Source organism: Oryx dammah, unplaced genomic scaffold, assembly GCF_014754425.2.
Source record: "Oryx dammah isolate SB20612 unplaced genomic scaffold, SCBI_Odam_1.1 HiC_scaffold_25, whole genome shotgun sequence".
Taxonomy (NCBI): domain Eukaryota; kingdom Metazoa; phylum Chordata; class Mammalia; order Artiodactyla; family Bovidae; genus Oryx; species Oryx dammah.
The window spans coordinates 68,552,767-68,568,773 of record NW_024070209.1 but is presented as its reverse complement, the minus strand read 5'-3'; the positions used below and the strand labels follow the sequence as shown (position 1 = coordinate 68,568,773).

Genomic DNA, 16,007 nt, shown 5'->3' with positions numbered 1-16,007 from the left:
TTATTTCTTCCTCCTGATTTTTACTTTGATTATGGCATCACGGAAAAACTGGCATTACCAGCAAGCTGATTTTTTTTGACTGTGCCTAAGCTGCTGCTTTTTTCCTTTCTCTTTTCCTCCCTCCCTTTGTTCCTTCCTTTTTTCCCTTTTACTATGTAAGTGGAAATGTTCTCTTTTTAAAACATTATAGAAAGCTCTATTCCTTTTTGACCACCCTTAGTCACAACCTCATCCATCTCCACCAAAGCAACCATAGTGACATTGGCATGTATCCTTCTGAACTGATTTATGTGTATTTACATTTATTTATATAAGCCAGATAGCATAGAGTTTTGTGTGGGTGAGGGGAGGAAATGTGGTTCCCCCCCTTCCAAAAATGGTACCATATTCTTTTCCACTTAGCAACACCTCTTGGAGAGCTGTTTATCTTAGAAAAGACAGCTTACCCTCTGTTTCTTTACAGCTGCTGGTAGCATTTCATGTACCACAGTTTATTTAGCCCTTCTCTCTCATCAGTGGGCAGTTATATTTCCAATTTTTACTGTTGTTATAGACAATGCTACAATGAAAATCTTTGTACCTAAAACTAAACTATTTCTCAAGGGTAGATACTGAGAAAGCATTATGATGGTAGGCACTCCAAATTCTAATAACTGCTAATCTATTTTCCCTCTAAAGTTTATATTCCTCTCCAACTGTGAGGGCAAAGATCCTACCAAATGAGTTTCAGAATATCGAAGTTAAGACATAGACATTTTTATCAATCTTTGAGAAGGAATGGTGTTTGTTATTTTAACTTTTGCATTTTCTAAAAATAGGTTGAACTTTGTTGACTTGACCATTTGTATTTTTTTCCTATAAATTGCATATGTTGAATTGGATTCATTTCAGTTCAGTCGCTCAGTTGTGTCTGACCCCGTGGACTGCAGCATGCCAGACCTCCCTGTCCATCGCCAATTCCTAGAGTTTACTCAAACTCATTATCCAGTTTAAATGATAACTTTGAGGGTAAATATTATTAAAATATACATAAAGAAAGGTGTATAAACCACAAGTATACAGCTCAGTGAATTTTCAAAAAGTCAATACACCATGTGTAACCAGCACCCAAATAAGAAACAGCATTGCCAAAGCCCTTGAAGCCTCCTGGTGCCCCTTTCCCTAATTAACCCTGCTCTGCACTTCCAGGATAACTGCTATCCTTACTTTTAATATTATAAGTTAGTTTCTATGCTTTTCATTGTCAGGTAAATAGAATCATACAGTATATACTCTTTGCTTCTTTCTTAGTATTAGCTTTTGAATATATTTTAAGTAAAAAATTGTATCAGTGTAGAGCTCTTTATACAGATAATTTCTTCTCTCACTAAACTTCAAGAGATAAGTTGTGTCATTTTATATAACCCCCAATGTCCTTACACAGGTGTAAGAACTCAAGAGTGGACTCCCCCAACCAGGGCGTTAACAGACTTGTTTACTCAACTACAGTTGATAGCTGAAAGTTCTTGCTTCATTTTGGCTTAGTTATGGTTTGATCCTATTCTGCTCATTATTCTTTTTGTGTTTCGTCAGAATTTGCAAACCAGTTTTATTTCTTCTTAGTGCTCTGTAATGAGACTGCTGCTTAACCTTTTATCTTCCTTTTATATCTGGGAAAGTATTATTCTCTTGTGCTGCTTCAGGAAGAATGAAACTGTATAGTTTGTTCCTTTCCTGTTATCATTGTTTTCCCAAACAGGTAAAGGGACCTGCTGCAACTTTAAACATTATCCTTTCCAGCTTCCCCTGGTTGCCTTATAAGCATTTAACTGATAAGCAACGGTTTTAACTTCTGTCTTTTAACTAGTAAAATATGTAAAACTGAGTAAGGTTCTTTATAGGTGACATTGTTTAAATTTATTTTTAATTGATAGTCTGCTTCCTAAAATAATTTAAAGTGATTTACAGTAAAAGACACATGAACTAATGCCAATAAGAATAAAAATATAAGATTGAAAGAGGAGAAAAAGATAATAATTACCATAATTTTTGCTTCCAGAATTGGGTGTTAAATTTAGCTTTGAGCCTCTGTCTTTTGAGACTTGAAAACAAATATAATTATCACTTGGGAATAAGGAAGCTCATTATTTCATCAGGCAAGGCAGATGTGTTTGTTACTAAATTCCAAAAAATGAATAAATGTTCCTTAGAATCAGGTCATGCAGTGTATCTAGGGATTTTAGCATGTATCTAGGGATTTTAAAACGTATTGATGGGTTTAAAAGAAATCAGTCAGCTCATAAACATTTCACTCAACGTTTGTGAAAAAACTAAGTCAGTGTGATGGTATTTGGTTGTGAAGTATTCATCTAGCTTACAGGAGTAGAGCATAAAGAGGATGTGCTTAAATTATTTAAATAATGAACAGTGTTAACTTCTTTCAGGTTTTGGGGTAATTTCAATCATCAGGCTATGATTGTTGTAGCTGTCTGTTAAAACTGTTTTCATTGCAAAGTGATCATAACTCTTATTATATATTGTATATATGCAGTGATTGATATTAGTGTTTATGCTCTCACTTTATGTATTTGATTTTGTCATGTGAATCAGGATCAGCATGTTGCTTATTTATTTTGGAGTAGTCTTAAAAAAAATTATAAACTTTTCCCATATGTTTGTTTCAACTGATTCCCAAGGGTTACTTTTTCTGGCAGAGTATTTGATTAGGGATTATAACCTCATCTAACTTGAATCAACATGTTCTTAAACACTTTTATAATTAAAATATCTTTAACTGTAAATTGATATGTTTATTCTTTATAAAATTAGAGTAATATAGAAATACATGAATAAACAAGTGAAAGCTGTGTTCTTTCCTTGTTTCCACCAAAGATGGTAGTCACTAAAAGTTTTTGTTACTCTTGCTACTGCACTATACAATTAGAATACTGTATGATATATGGAGTGTGTGCAGACTGGCAAAAATTGCCCTTGATATTATATTCTAAAAGTCATTGTTGGTGGACATATAAATAGCCACCATACTTAAGAAAGCTATTATCCTTTTCTGTTAGTTGTTCTTTTGCTTTAAAAGTTTACCTGTGTTTGTATCCCTGGAGTGTGTATATATATATATATTTTTTTCTTTTTTTGAGAATTTGAGAGGTCAGCATAATCTGTTAAACACTGCCATCAAACACTGCCACAGTCAGATGAAGGCTCCTAGAGGTACAGAGTCACTGGGTGATAGTCAGACTGCAGCTTCCCAGAAGGCTTACCAGATAGATCCTTTTTAAGGGGAAGACAGTAGGCAAGTTCCTGCATAAATAAGTCCTAGAAAACTACAGTGGGAGTGCTCACCACAGTCAGGACTCTGCAAGTGTTAACTATCTGGCGGGAATATATTTTGTGCTTCTAAATTCACCATGCCCTCCCTCCATCTCTCAGGAGTAGGTCAGAGCAGAGTACTTATGATAGATAAAATGAATATCATCAGCTGATCTGGCAGAGAACAGGAATTTTACCAGCACCTGTTCAAGAAGCCAAGTACAGATTAGAACCTGTGCTGGGTTTACCTGGGCATTCTGTTCTGTTTTGCAGCAAGGATTTTGGTGATAGAGTGTTCAAAGTCTTTTTCGTGAGTCACCCCCACCACCCCTGGTTTGTTTAGATTGGATATCTTCTCTGTCTTCTGCATGACTATTACCCTGGGATCTCCTTTCATGATTCTCTTAGAGGTTTCACCTAAGTTGGATCTCATTTCCTGTGCTTCAAGTCTCCTTCAGTCTTGTTTACTCTCTTGTTTTAGCAGAGCCCTTTTTTCCAATAGCTTCTTGAAAAAAGGATTTTATGGGAGGTAACTTTGAGACCTTGTGGTAGTGTTTTTACTGTCCTTATACTTGATTGATAGAGAGACTGAATGGATTAATTTTCCTGAGAATTTTGTAGAGGTTGTTCTGTTTTCATCTTGCTTTTGGTATTGCTGCTGAGTCCAAAGCCAGTCTAATTTTTGATCCTTTTTGACCTATTTTCATCCCCTCCAGAGATTTTGTAGAATGTCCATTGTCTCCTCTAAGCTGAAAGCTACAGCCGTGTGGGGAAGCGAGCATTTGTTCTCTTCCATAATCCTAGCTTTGTGGAATGTCATGCTCTCCTGTTCTGGGGAGGGTTTTGTTACTTTGTTGCTGATTTTCCTCCAATTTCTCACTGCTTTCTTTTTGGAGTTTATATAATTTGCCTATGGCCCTTGTCTTGGTCCTCTAATATCCTTTCTACTTTCCATTTCTCTATCGTCTGCTTGACTTTTGGGAGGATTTCTTCAGGTTTATTTTCTAACTCTTCTGTTGAGTTTTCATTTTTGCTGATGTTTTTACTAAACATTTGCCATATTTTAAACTTCATTTGCTCTATTTTCTGAATGTTTCTATTTTTCATTTTACTTAAATTCTTTCCCCAGAAGAACATATTATTGTTGTCTACTGGACACGGTGTTTCTTGTCTTTTTGAAAATGTTAAAGATTGTTGTTTTTTCCTTCCTAAATAGGTTGTTTCTTTCAAGTATACTTCTTGTTTTCGTATCTAATGTCATGTTAAAGTCTTTCCCCAGATGTCTCATAATCTGCTCAGAATAAAAACTAAGGGACTTACAAAGCCAACTAGAAGCTTGCACATGGGTGTGGGTTATATGAACTTTGGGCTTCACAGTAGAGTTAATAGGTCAACTTTTTATTAGGGAACCACCAGTGTTTCTATAGTTTCATCTTGCCTCATGGTCTGGTAAGATTCCTCAGAGAAGTTTGTTCCTATAAGTGTGCATAGAGCTGTGAGACTGATACTCAATACAGTAGCGACATGTGCCTGTTTAAATGTAAATACCATTGAATTAATAATTCAATTTCCCTATTGTTCAGTTCAGTCGCTCAGTCATGTCCAACTCTTTGTGACCCCATAAACCGCAGCACACCAGGCCTCCCAGTCCATCACCAACTCCCGGAGTCCACTCAAACCCATGTCCATGGAGTCAGTGATGCCATCCAACCATCTCATCCTCTGTTGTCCCCTTCTCCTCCTGCCCTCAGTCTTTGCCAGCATCAGGGTCTTTTCCAATGAGTCAGCTCTTTGCATCAGGTGGCCAAAGTATTGGAGTTTCAGCTTCAACATCAGTCCTCTACCAATGAACACCCAGGACTGATCTCCTTTAGGATGGACTGGTTGGATCTCCTTGCAGTCCAAGGGACTCTCAAGAGTCTCCTCCAACACCACAGTTCAAAAGCATCAATTCTTCGGTGCTTAGCTTTCTTACATAGTCCAACTCTCACATCCATACAGGACCACTGGAAAAAACCGTAGCCTTGACTAGACGGACCTTTGTTTCCCTTTTGAGCTAACCACATTTCAAGTACTCAGTAGCCACGTATAGCTAATGGTTGCCATGCTGGACAGCACAGCTACTGAACACTTGCATCACTGCAGAGAGTTTACTGGAGTGCACTGGACTAGAACTAAAATCTTGTTGCAGTCATCTGAGAGCTCAGTGAGGGAAGACTCTGTGGGGTCTCAATACTCACAGTTCAGTAGGTATATGGTTACCTAATCCCACTGTTCTTAGAGCAGTGACTGCCCTCAGCTGTGTATCCCCCAGCCCAGAAACTCTTGTTTTATCTTCTCCAGAAAAGACAAAGGCTTAAACAATATGCCTAACTCTTCATTTTACTTTAAATACTCAGTATATACCTTTTGGCCTTGCAATCCTACTGGTCCCTGTTCTGAATTCTCCACTACATTTTGCAGGTATGCCCCTGGTAATAGATCCTCTCAGTATAAACAGTGTTAGGGACTTTTCATTAAGAGAACAAAGTCTCATATTTCTTCACCTGTAAATAACCACTGATATAATTAATATCTTGTTTTGAAGTATTTGAATTGGATGAGAATGTTTTGTAAACTGCCTATTTCAGGACACATTGGGCATTATCAAGGTGTATAGCAAAGTCTTTGTAAGTGAAAGTGAAAGTGGCTCAGTCGTGTCCGACTCTTTGTGACCCTATGGACTGCAGCACACTAGGCCTCCCTGTCCATCGCCAGCTCCTGGAGTACTCAAACTCATGTCCATTGAGTCGGTGATGCCATCCAACCATCTCATCCTTTGTTGTCCCCTTCTCCTCCCGCCTTCAATCCCTCCCAGCATCAGGGTCTTTTCCAACGAGTCAGTTCTGGCATCAGGTGGCCAAAGGATCGGAGTTTCAGCTTCAGCATCAGTCCTTCCAGTGAATGTTCCGGACTGATTTCCTTTAGGATGGACTGGTTGGATCTCCTTGCCATCCAAGGGACTCTCAAGAGTGTTCTCCAACAGCATAGTTCAAAAGCATCAATTCTTCCATGCTCAGCTTTCTTTATAGTCCAACCCTCACTTCCATACATAACTACTGGAAAAACCATAGCTTTGACTAGACGGACCATTGTTGGCAAAGTAATGTCTCTGCTTTTTAATATGCTGTCTAGGTTTTTCATAACTTTTCTTCCAGGGAGCAAGTGTCTTTTAATTTTATGGCTGCAGTCACCAACTGCAGTGATTTTGGAGCCCAAGAAAATAAAGTCTGTCACTGTTTCCCCTGTTTCCCCATCTATTTGCCATGAAGTGATTGGACCAGATGCCATGATCTTAGTTTTCTGAATGTTGAACTTTAAGCCAACTTTTCACTCTCCTTTTTCACTTTCATCAAAAGGCTCTTTAGTTCTTCACTTTCTGCCATAAGGGTGGTGTCATCTGCATATCTGAGGTTATTGATATTTCTCCCGGCAATCTTGATTCCAGCTTTTTCTCCCGGCAATCTTGATTCCAGCTTGTGCTTCATCCAGCCCAGCATTTCACATGATGTACTCTGCATAGAAGTTAAATTAGCAGGGTGACAATATATAGCCTTGACATACTCCTTTCCCTATTTGGAACCATTCTGTTGTTCCATGTCCAGTTCTAACTGTTGCTTCCTGACCTGCATACAGATTTCTCAAGAGGCAGGTCAGGTGATCTGGTATTCCCATCTCTTTCAGAATTTTCCAGATTTTGTTGTGGTCCACACAGTCAAAGGCTTTGGCATAGTCAATAAAGCAGAAGTAGATATTTTTCTGGAACTCTCTTGCCTTTTTGATGATCCAACGAATGTTGGCAATTTGATCTCTGGTTCCTCTGCCTTTTCTAAATCCAGATTAAACATCTGAAAGCTCATGGTTCATGAACTGTTGAAGCCAGGCTTGGAAAATTTTGAGCATTACTTTACTAGTGTGTGAGATGAGTGCAATTGTGCAGTAGTTTGAGCATTCTTTGGCATTGCCTTTCTTTGGGATTGGAATGAAAACTGACCTTTTCCAGTCCTTCCTGGTTTAGTAGGTGGTCATGATTATCAGGCTGTTGAGAGGTGGAACTGGAGCAGGTGCTCCTGGCTCACCTACCACCATCTATGAATGCTGCATTTTTGCTGTCAGTCCCATGCACTGTTTAGAGAGCAGAGAAGCCCTTTGCTCTTAATAACTTTTAATCAGAGTGGAAATTAATTTTATTTATTGAGTCCAGGCTTACCTGCTCCATGTCACTTTTAATATTTATCCTAAAACACACCTTAGGTTTTTTTCCCACCCACAGTGACATGCTCAGGGTTGTATTCTTGACTATTCAGGCCTGGTTGTGTGCCCTTTGTGTCTAGGAACTATGTTTTCTTGATTTCTTGCAACTCTCCAATGTATATGCTATATCTCATTGATATCTAATGAGTTACAGTTGCTTATTTAAGGCATGCTGTTCCAAATTTCTGTGACTCTACGTGTTTTGTTTTACTCTGTGAAATAATCTCTCCCCTCCCCCAGTCTCTCATCCTCTAAGAGTCTAATACATTCTTTAACCCCTTTTAGCAGAGTTCATCTTTCGTTACTTTGATCTAGCCTTAACACCCATTGCATATCTCACACCAAATTGTAATCACTTCTTAACACACATAGCTTCCCTCCTAGACTGTGAAAGCAATGCTTGTTAATCCTTGAATTGTTAATGGGAATTTAAAAACTAAACGAATTTCGTGAAGTAAAGCATCTTTCTTTCCTCAGTAAGGAAGTATAAGTATCCCTAATAGAGTCCACTAATCCTTGTCAGGGAGTGTCCTTCCACATCGTCATACTCCAGGAATAATATATGTGACCAAATAAGAAGTCCATGTGGGCTAGGAAGTTAGTGGGGTAAGAGATCTTATTAACTCTTGAAAGGACAGTCTTAAGGGGAAAAGCTTCTGGATTACACTAATGTGTGGGCATAGCTTTTCTAGATGATCTTCAGTTTAGTTCTGTATATCTGTATTTGGCAATAAAATGGGTATGCCATTTTAAAACTATGATTATTTCTTTTCCAAATGGCTTTTTGAGATATGATAGCATTTTGAGAATGCTATCAGTATTATACAAAGAATGCACAGAAAAATAGTAAATTATGGTGTTTGTGGTGGCTTTTTAGTAATGTGGGCTTTATTTTGAAGGATTTTAAAAGATTAGGTGATTCATTTATCAGTTAAAAACGAGATTTTCTTCCAGCAGAAGCAGGCAACATCCATATTCAACTCTCCCCAAGTTCTTGTATGCTATATGTTAAGTACTAGGGAATGTTAAGGTAAGAAAGGCATTAAATTTTGTTGACTAAGTTCCTGTTAATTTCTCTTTCAGAATAATTTTTGCATGATACATTAAAAATTTGGTTTAGATTTGTGACATCTTGATTTTATATACAGAATAAAGTCTGTGTGTGTTTAATTACAAAAGCAGTATCTGCTTGAAAAGAGCAGTGTTTATTAGGCTGAGCATGGACTCTGACCCCAAATTACCCAGATTCAAATCCCAGCTCTGCCATTTACTAGTTGTATAATCTTGAGCATGTTATTTAACTACTTTGTGCCTCAGTATACTTATATATAAAGTGTGGGGTAATGAAAATATCTATACCATGGGATCACTATATTAAATAAGTTCACACATTTGAAATACATGAAACAATGCCTGGCATATTCTAAAAGCTTGGCATAGTTCAGATATGATTATGATTGAAATAATCCAAACATAGAATTCTCCAGATCATAAAAGCTTAATGAATATTCTATCAGATTTTATCTGACATAGCACGTTCCTTTTAACTTAGTTCTTAATCTACATACAGTAAAGATCAGTAAAAATATGTTCTGTGAGCTTGTGTAGTCTTGTAACCATCACTGCAATCAGGAAGTAGAAGTTTCCTCAACCCCTAAAAATTCCCTTGTGCTGTGCCTTCACAGACTCACTCCCTATCCCTGACCTTTAACCACCATTGATCTGTTTCCTTGCTTATAGTTTTCCCTTTTCCAGAGTGTCCTATAAATGAAACATATAGTTAAAAACAAATCATTCCTTTTGAGCCTGGCTTCCTTCACTCAACATAATGCATTTGAGGTTAACCCCAGATGTTGCATGTATGCATCAGTCTTATCATTGCTGAGTAGTATTCTTTTCTATGGATGTATTCAGTGTGTGCATCCACATACTCCTAGGCTGACATGAGGGTTGTGTCTGCTGCTGCTGCTGCTAAGTCGCTTCAGTCGTGTCCGACTCTGTGCGACCCCATAGACGGCAGCCCACCAGGCTCCGCCATCCCTGGGATTCTCCAGGCAAGAACACTGGAGTGGGTCGCCGTTTCCTTCTCCAATGCATGAAAGTGAAAAGTGAAAGTGAAGTCGCTCAGTCGTGTCTGACTCTTCGCGACCCCATGGACTGCAGCCTACCAGGCTCCTCTGTCCAGGGCTGTATCTGGTCTTCTGCAGTTACGAAGAATGCTGCTATAAAAAACTATGTACAGGTTTGTATATCAATATGAGTTTTCAGTCTGTCCTGTATATTCAGTAGTGGGATTGCTGGGCTATATGGTAAACGTACATTTAATATTTTAAGAAACTGAGCTATTTTCCACTGTGGAAAATAGCTTCTCATGCCATTTTGCATTCCCACCTGCAATGTGAGTTCTGATTGCTCTGCATCCTTACTAGCACTTGGTTTTGCCAAAAAAAACCCCCAAATTTAGTTGCTTTAAATAGATGTGTAGCTAGCATAATTCTTAACCAAGTTTTCTAGCAAAGCTTTGAGACTTGGAAAAAGAGATAAAATAAGGCTTGATTAAATGCAGGTATCATAAGGAGGAGTTGGAAAGACTGTTGATTTGTGAGAGCTTGGTTTATCTGTGGTGTTCACTGTTGTATCCCCAAATGACTGACACAGTGCCTGACACACTGTAGGAATCTCTTTGCATGTTTATCAGATCATTGAACAAATGATTGAGAGATTAGGGAAGAAGTAGAGGTTAGGAGTAGAATGGAAAAGTAAATTTAGGTTAGACTTGGTCTGACTAATAGTCATATTGACATATCTCTTAACTCTTCTGGTTCTCAACTTCATTGCTGTAAATTGAGAAGACTCTCTTAGATGATATCTAAGCTCTTTTAATGATTTTTTTTTTCCTTTTTATGACATCAAATGAAAAATAATTCAGAAGTGAAGAAGAAGCATGTCAGATCCTTTGATGTGGACGTGTGGATGTAATGGGAAGTATAACCCTTCAGAGAGTTTAGGGGTGAGTGTCTAAACAGAAGCTAGCTAGCTAATGGCAGAAACAGATTAAAAAGTAGTTACAAGAGACTTTTCAAATCAAGTAGCAACATCGCAGTGATATATTTGGGACAGGGGCTATGAAAGGAAGTAGGGGTTGAAAATACTGAATTTAGGAGCTCATTTTTATTGATACTATTAGTTTTAAATGCTTTAAGTTAGACTAGAGAGAAGCAGCCTATGGTTAATGCAAAGAGGAGGAGCTGAGCCACAGTGAAAGCAAAACCAAGGGTGTGTAGGACTTTGCAGAGCATCCTGGGCCCTGAGTGAGCAAATGTTTGGCTGCTGTTTTCCAGTGTTCTTTTTCTCTGCCCTCATTCCCTAAGCCTTGTTCTTAGAAGTTCCGATCTGGAATTTAGCAGAAAGCCAGTTCTTAGCAAATACTTGTTCTATTTGTACTTTGAAGGATTTTGTGTATAATACTGTCAGGTATTGGTAGAGATTTTTAAAATATACCAAGTATACAGAAGGCTTCCCTGGTGACTCAGAGGTTAAAGTGTCTGCCTGCAATGTGGGAGACCCGGGTTCGATCCCTGGATCGGGAAGATCCTCTGGAGAAGGAAATGGCAGCCCACTCCAGTATTCTTGCCTGGAGAATCCCATGGATGGAGGAGCCTGGTAGGCTACAGTCCTTGGGGTTGCGAAGAGTCGGACACGACTGAGCGACTATACAGATAAACTTGATTCTGCGTTAAGGGATTTGACTTTGTCTGACTGCCATTTTTTAAAGCATCATGACATTTGAAAATTTTTTTCCTGTTGCAGTTCTTTTCAAATATTCAAAGGTCTTGATTGCTGAAATAGTTTTTTTAATGTATAGATTTTAAGGCCATTATTGTTTTCATGGTTTTAATGTTTCCAACAGTTTTATTATTCTGAAGCAAACCATATTTTTGCTCAACAGAGTTTAGGTCATAAAATCAAACATTTGATTATTCATTTTCGACTGCGCTTGCAACACTTCATTTTAAAACATCAGTATTATATTCATCTGGTTACAGGGACCCTCAAAAGTAATCCTTTGGCAAATAATTGAGGCAAGTGATTGAGGAATCTGACTTCTACCTAACCTTTCAGCTCATAAAGACCAATTGCCCAAAGATACTACTTTTAGATTCTAATGTAAAGAATTAATATTTCTAGACTAAAAACAAATTCAGTGCACTCTGTAAAATTGCCATCACTTTTAAGCATAGTCACCCTTAGGAAGCTGTTCTGCAGTTCTTAGTCCATTAAGTCTACTTTTTATAGTAAGGGATTAAGAAAAAAAAAACAACTGTGGAATATTTTAAGATTTAGTGTTGGATAACATCTTGGAAAAGAAAATAATATAGTCTTATTTTAAGACTAATAGCCAGGAAAAAAAAAAACCCAAGACTTTTAAAACAGCTTTTTCTTGGGGTGGGGAGCATGGTGGCAGTCAGACATTTACTTTTTAAGCATATCTATTTCCTTTTTTAATCGAAGTATAGTTGATACACAATGTTGTGTTAGTTTCTGCTGTACAGCAAAGTGATTCAGTTATACACACATGTATATATACACACATACACATTTTTCCATAGTCTTTTCCTTTATGGCTTATATAGACTATAAACAGGATGGAATGTAATTCCCTGTGCTATACAGTTGGTCTTCCCTGATGGCTCAGTTGGTCCAGGATCCACTGGACTCTTGTTTACCTTGTGGCACTGCTGATCTCAAACTCCTACCATTTCCCTCCTTCACCGCCTTTCCCCTTTGGTAACCATGTTTGTTTTCTATGACTTAAGTCTGTTTCTGTTTCCTAAGTTCATTTGTGTCATATTTTAGATCCCATATGCAAGTGATAGCTCACCAGTGTTTGTCTTTCTCTTTCTGATTTACTTAGTATTATAATATCTGCTGCTGCTGCTGCTGCTGCTGCTAAGTTGCTTCAGTTGTGTCCGACTCTCTGCGACCCCATAGACGGCAGCCCACCAGGCTCCCCCGTGCCTGGGGTTTGCCAGACAACAGTACTGGAGTGGGGTGCCATTTCCTTCTCCAACGCATGAAAGCAAAAAGTGAAAGTGAAGTTGCTCAGTCGTGTCCAGCTCCTAGCGGCCCCATGGACTGCAGCCTACCAGGCTCCTCTATCCATGGGATTTGCCAGGCAAGAGTACTGAAGTGGGGTGCCATTGCCTTCTCCAGAATTATAATCTCTAGTTGCATCCATTTTGCTGCAAATGGCCTTTTCATTTTTTTAGAGCCGAATAGTAGTCCATTGTGTATATATACCACATCTTTTATCTATCAGTGGGCATTTAAGTTGCTTCCGTGTCTTGGCTATTGCAAATAGCCACTAATGGTGTCTTTTTGGACTATGGATATATGCCCAAGAGTGGGATTGCTGGATCATATGGTAGTGCTTTTGTTTTTTAAGGAACCGCCAGGGACTTCCTTGGCGGTCCAGTAGTTAAGATTCTGCTCACAGTGTTGATCTTTGGTTGGGCACTAAGATCCCATATACTGAGCAGTGCGATCTGACTGACAGAAAAGGGCGCGGGGGGCTCCATATTGTTTTCTATAATACCTGCACCAGTTTACATTCCCACCAACTCTGTAGGAAGGTTCCCTTTCCTCTATACCCTCTCCAGCATTTGTTACTTGTAGACGTTTTGATGATGGCCATTCTGACTGGTGTGAGGTGGCTCCTTATTGTAGTTTTGATTTGTGTTTCTCTAATAATTAGCAGTGCTGAGTATCTTTTCATGTGCCTTTTGAGCATCTGAAAGTCTTCTTTGAATAAATATTTAAGTCTTTAGCCCATTTTTTAACTTGGATTGTTTTTTGTTACTGAGTTGTATGAGCTGTTTGTACAATTTGGTAATGAAGGCCTTGTCGGTCACATAGTTGGCAAATATTTTCTCCCATTTCATAGGTTTTTTTCATTTTGTTTATACTTTCCTTTGTGGTGCAAAAACTTGTGAGTTTGATTGGTTCCTATTTAATTTTGCTTTTGCCATGGGAGATTGATTGACCTAAGAAAACATTGCTAAGTCATCGAATGTATTGCCTGTGCTCTCTTTTAGGAGTTTTATGGTCTCGTGTCTTAATATGTAAGTCATTTTGAGTTTATTTTTCTGGTGGTGTTGAGGGTATGTTCTAAATTCATCAGTTAACATGTGGCTGTCTAGTTTTCACAATACCACTTGCTGAAGAGACTGGCTTTTCTCCATTATATATATCCTCGCCTCCTTTGTCAAAGGCTTTTTTTTGTTTCCCGCTTTGGCCTTGCCACACAGCATGCGGGATCTTAGTTCTCCAACTAGGGACCCACCTGTGCCCCTGCAGTAGAGGTACGGAGTTCTAACCACTGGAGCACTAGGGAATTCCTGCCAAAGATTAATTGGCCATAGGCGTGTGGGTTTATTTCTGCTCTTCATTCATTGATCCATAGGTCTGTTTTTCTGGAGTGCATCCATTTCTAATGTACTGACAACTTGTTAGACCTGTAGGACAGGTAAGAGGGCATTCAAACTCATATTCTTTGTCAGAGCCTATTCTGTAGCCCTGTAATTAAAGATCATTAAATGTATCATTCTGAAATTGAATTTGGGCAGTTGTAGTAATAAAATATATTGATTTTTTTTGTGTGTCTTTCAGAATCATGGTGTCATGGAGAGGAATATACTTTATACTCACTCTGTTTTGGGGAAGCTTTTTTGGAAGCATTTTCATGCTGGGTCCCTTTTTACCTTTAATGTTTATAAGCCCATCTTGGTATCGCTGGATCAACAACCGGATTGTGGCAACCTGGCTCACGCTACCTGTGGTAAGTTACACACACAACAGAGAAAGAGATTGTACCAAAGTAGCCTATCCTACTGATTTGTATTTTGTGAGTCAGATTTAGTCAAATATTTTGAGAAACATATTCCTATTACATAAGAGGCACATTAGTTTTTGTATTTTCATCTTTAAATGCTAGGGAATGAAATAATTAATGTGTTTGAAATAGAATATTTTATCTATTTAATAGAATATCTTCCATATTCCTCATGAATTTATTTTCCTTTAGTGAGGTATGCTTTAGTAAAATGCACAAATCTAAAGATGCAGACTGAAGAATTTTTACATTGTTAGTTTTATATTGCATTTTAGTTTTTATTTCTCATGTTTGTCTTATTTATTATACATACATGTATCCTTTTTAAATTTTTTCCCATTTAAGTTATTACAGAATATTGAACAGAGTTCCCTGTGCTACACAGTGGGTCCTTGTTGGTTATCTGTTTTAAATATAGTAATGTGTATCTGTCAATCCAAAACTCCCATTTTATCCACCCCCTCAGTTGCCCCCTTTAGTAACGACAAGTTTGTTTTCTAGTTTGTGAGTGTGTTTCTGGGTCAGTTCATTTGTATCTTTTTTTTTTTTTTTTTAAGATTCTGCATATCAGCAATGTCATACGATCTGTGTCTGACTTACTTCATGTGGTATGATGATTTCCAGGTCCATCTGTGTTGTTGCAGATGGCGTTGTTTCATCACTTGTGGTCGGTCAGTTCGTGTTTTTTATTTCTTACTGTTTCAGTTTGGGGAGATGGTTCCTTTCTAAGAATTTGTCCATTTCTTCCAGGTTGTCCATTTTATTGGCATATAGTTGCTTATAGCAGTCTCTTATGATGCTTTGATTTCTGTGGTGTCCATTGTAACTTCTTTTTCATTTCTGATTTTAGTAGTTTGAATTCTCTCCCCCATTCTTCTTCATGAGACTGGCTAAAGGTTTATCAGTTTTGTTTATCTTTTCTTTTCTTTTTTTTTTTTTGTGTTTTTTTTTTTGTTTGTTTGTTTATCTTTTCAAAGAACCAATTTTTAGTTTCATTGATCTGTTGTTTTCTTCATCTCTATTTCATTTATTTTTGCTCTGATCTTTATGATTCCTTTCCTTCTACTGATTTGAGGTTTCTTTGTTCTTCTTTCTCTAGTTGCTTTAGGTGTGACATTAGGTTGTTGGGATTTTTTCTTTCCTGAGGTGAGATTGTACTGCTGTAAGCTTCCCTCATCAAACTGCTTTTGCTGCATCCCATAGGTCTTAGATCATCATGCTTTTTTCATTTGTCAGTATTTATGATTTGCTCTTTGATTTCTTCCATAATCCATTTGTTGTTGAGTTAGCCTGTTGTCAGGTCTCTACATGTTTGTGTCTTTTACAGGTTCTATTCTTATAGTGTTGTGGTTGGAAAGATGCTTAATATGATTTCAGTTTTCTTAAATTTACCGAGGCTCACTTTGTGGGCCAGCGTGTGATCAGTCCTGGAGAATATTCCATGTATACTTAAGAAGAATGTATATTCTGCTATTTTTGGATGGAATTTTCAAGAAATATCAGTTGAGTCCATTTC

The 16,007-nt window shown here is 37.9% G+C and overlaps 1 protein-coding gene across 2 annotated transcripts in view; it reads left to right on the top strand.

The window, feature by feature from the left end:
* LCLAT1 (lysocardiolipin acyltransferase 1) overlaps window positions 1-16,007 on the top strand; it is a 193,072-nt gene that overhangs the window by 60,878 nt on the left and 116,187 nt on the right. Inside the window, exon 2 of one of the 2 annotated variants that reach the window (XM_040224146.1) lies at window positions 14,269-14,437. The exons of the other annotated variant lie outside the window; for it this stretch is intronic. Coding sequence (XP_040080080.1) covers window positions 14,273-14,437 — 165 coding nt within the window. The 5' untranslated portion in view covers window positions 14,269-14,272. The remainder of the gene's footprint in view (window positions 1-14,268; window positions 14,438-16,007) is intronic. 2 annotated transcript variants of the gene reach the window in all.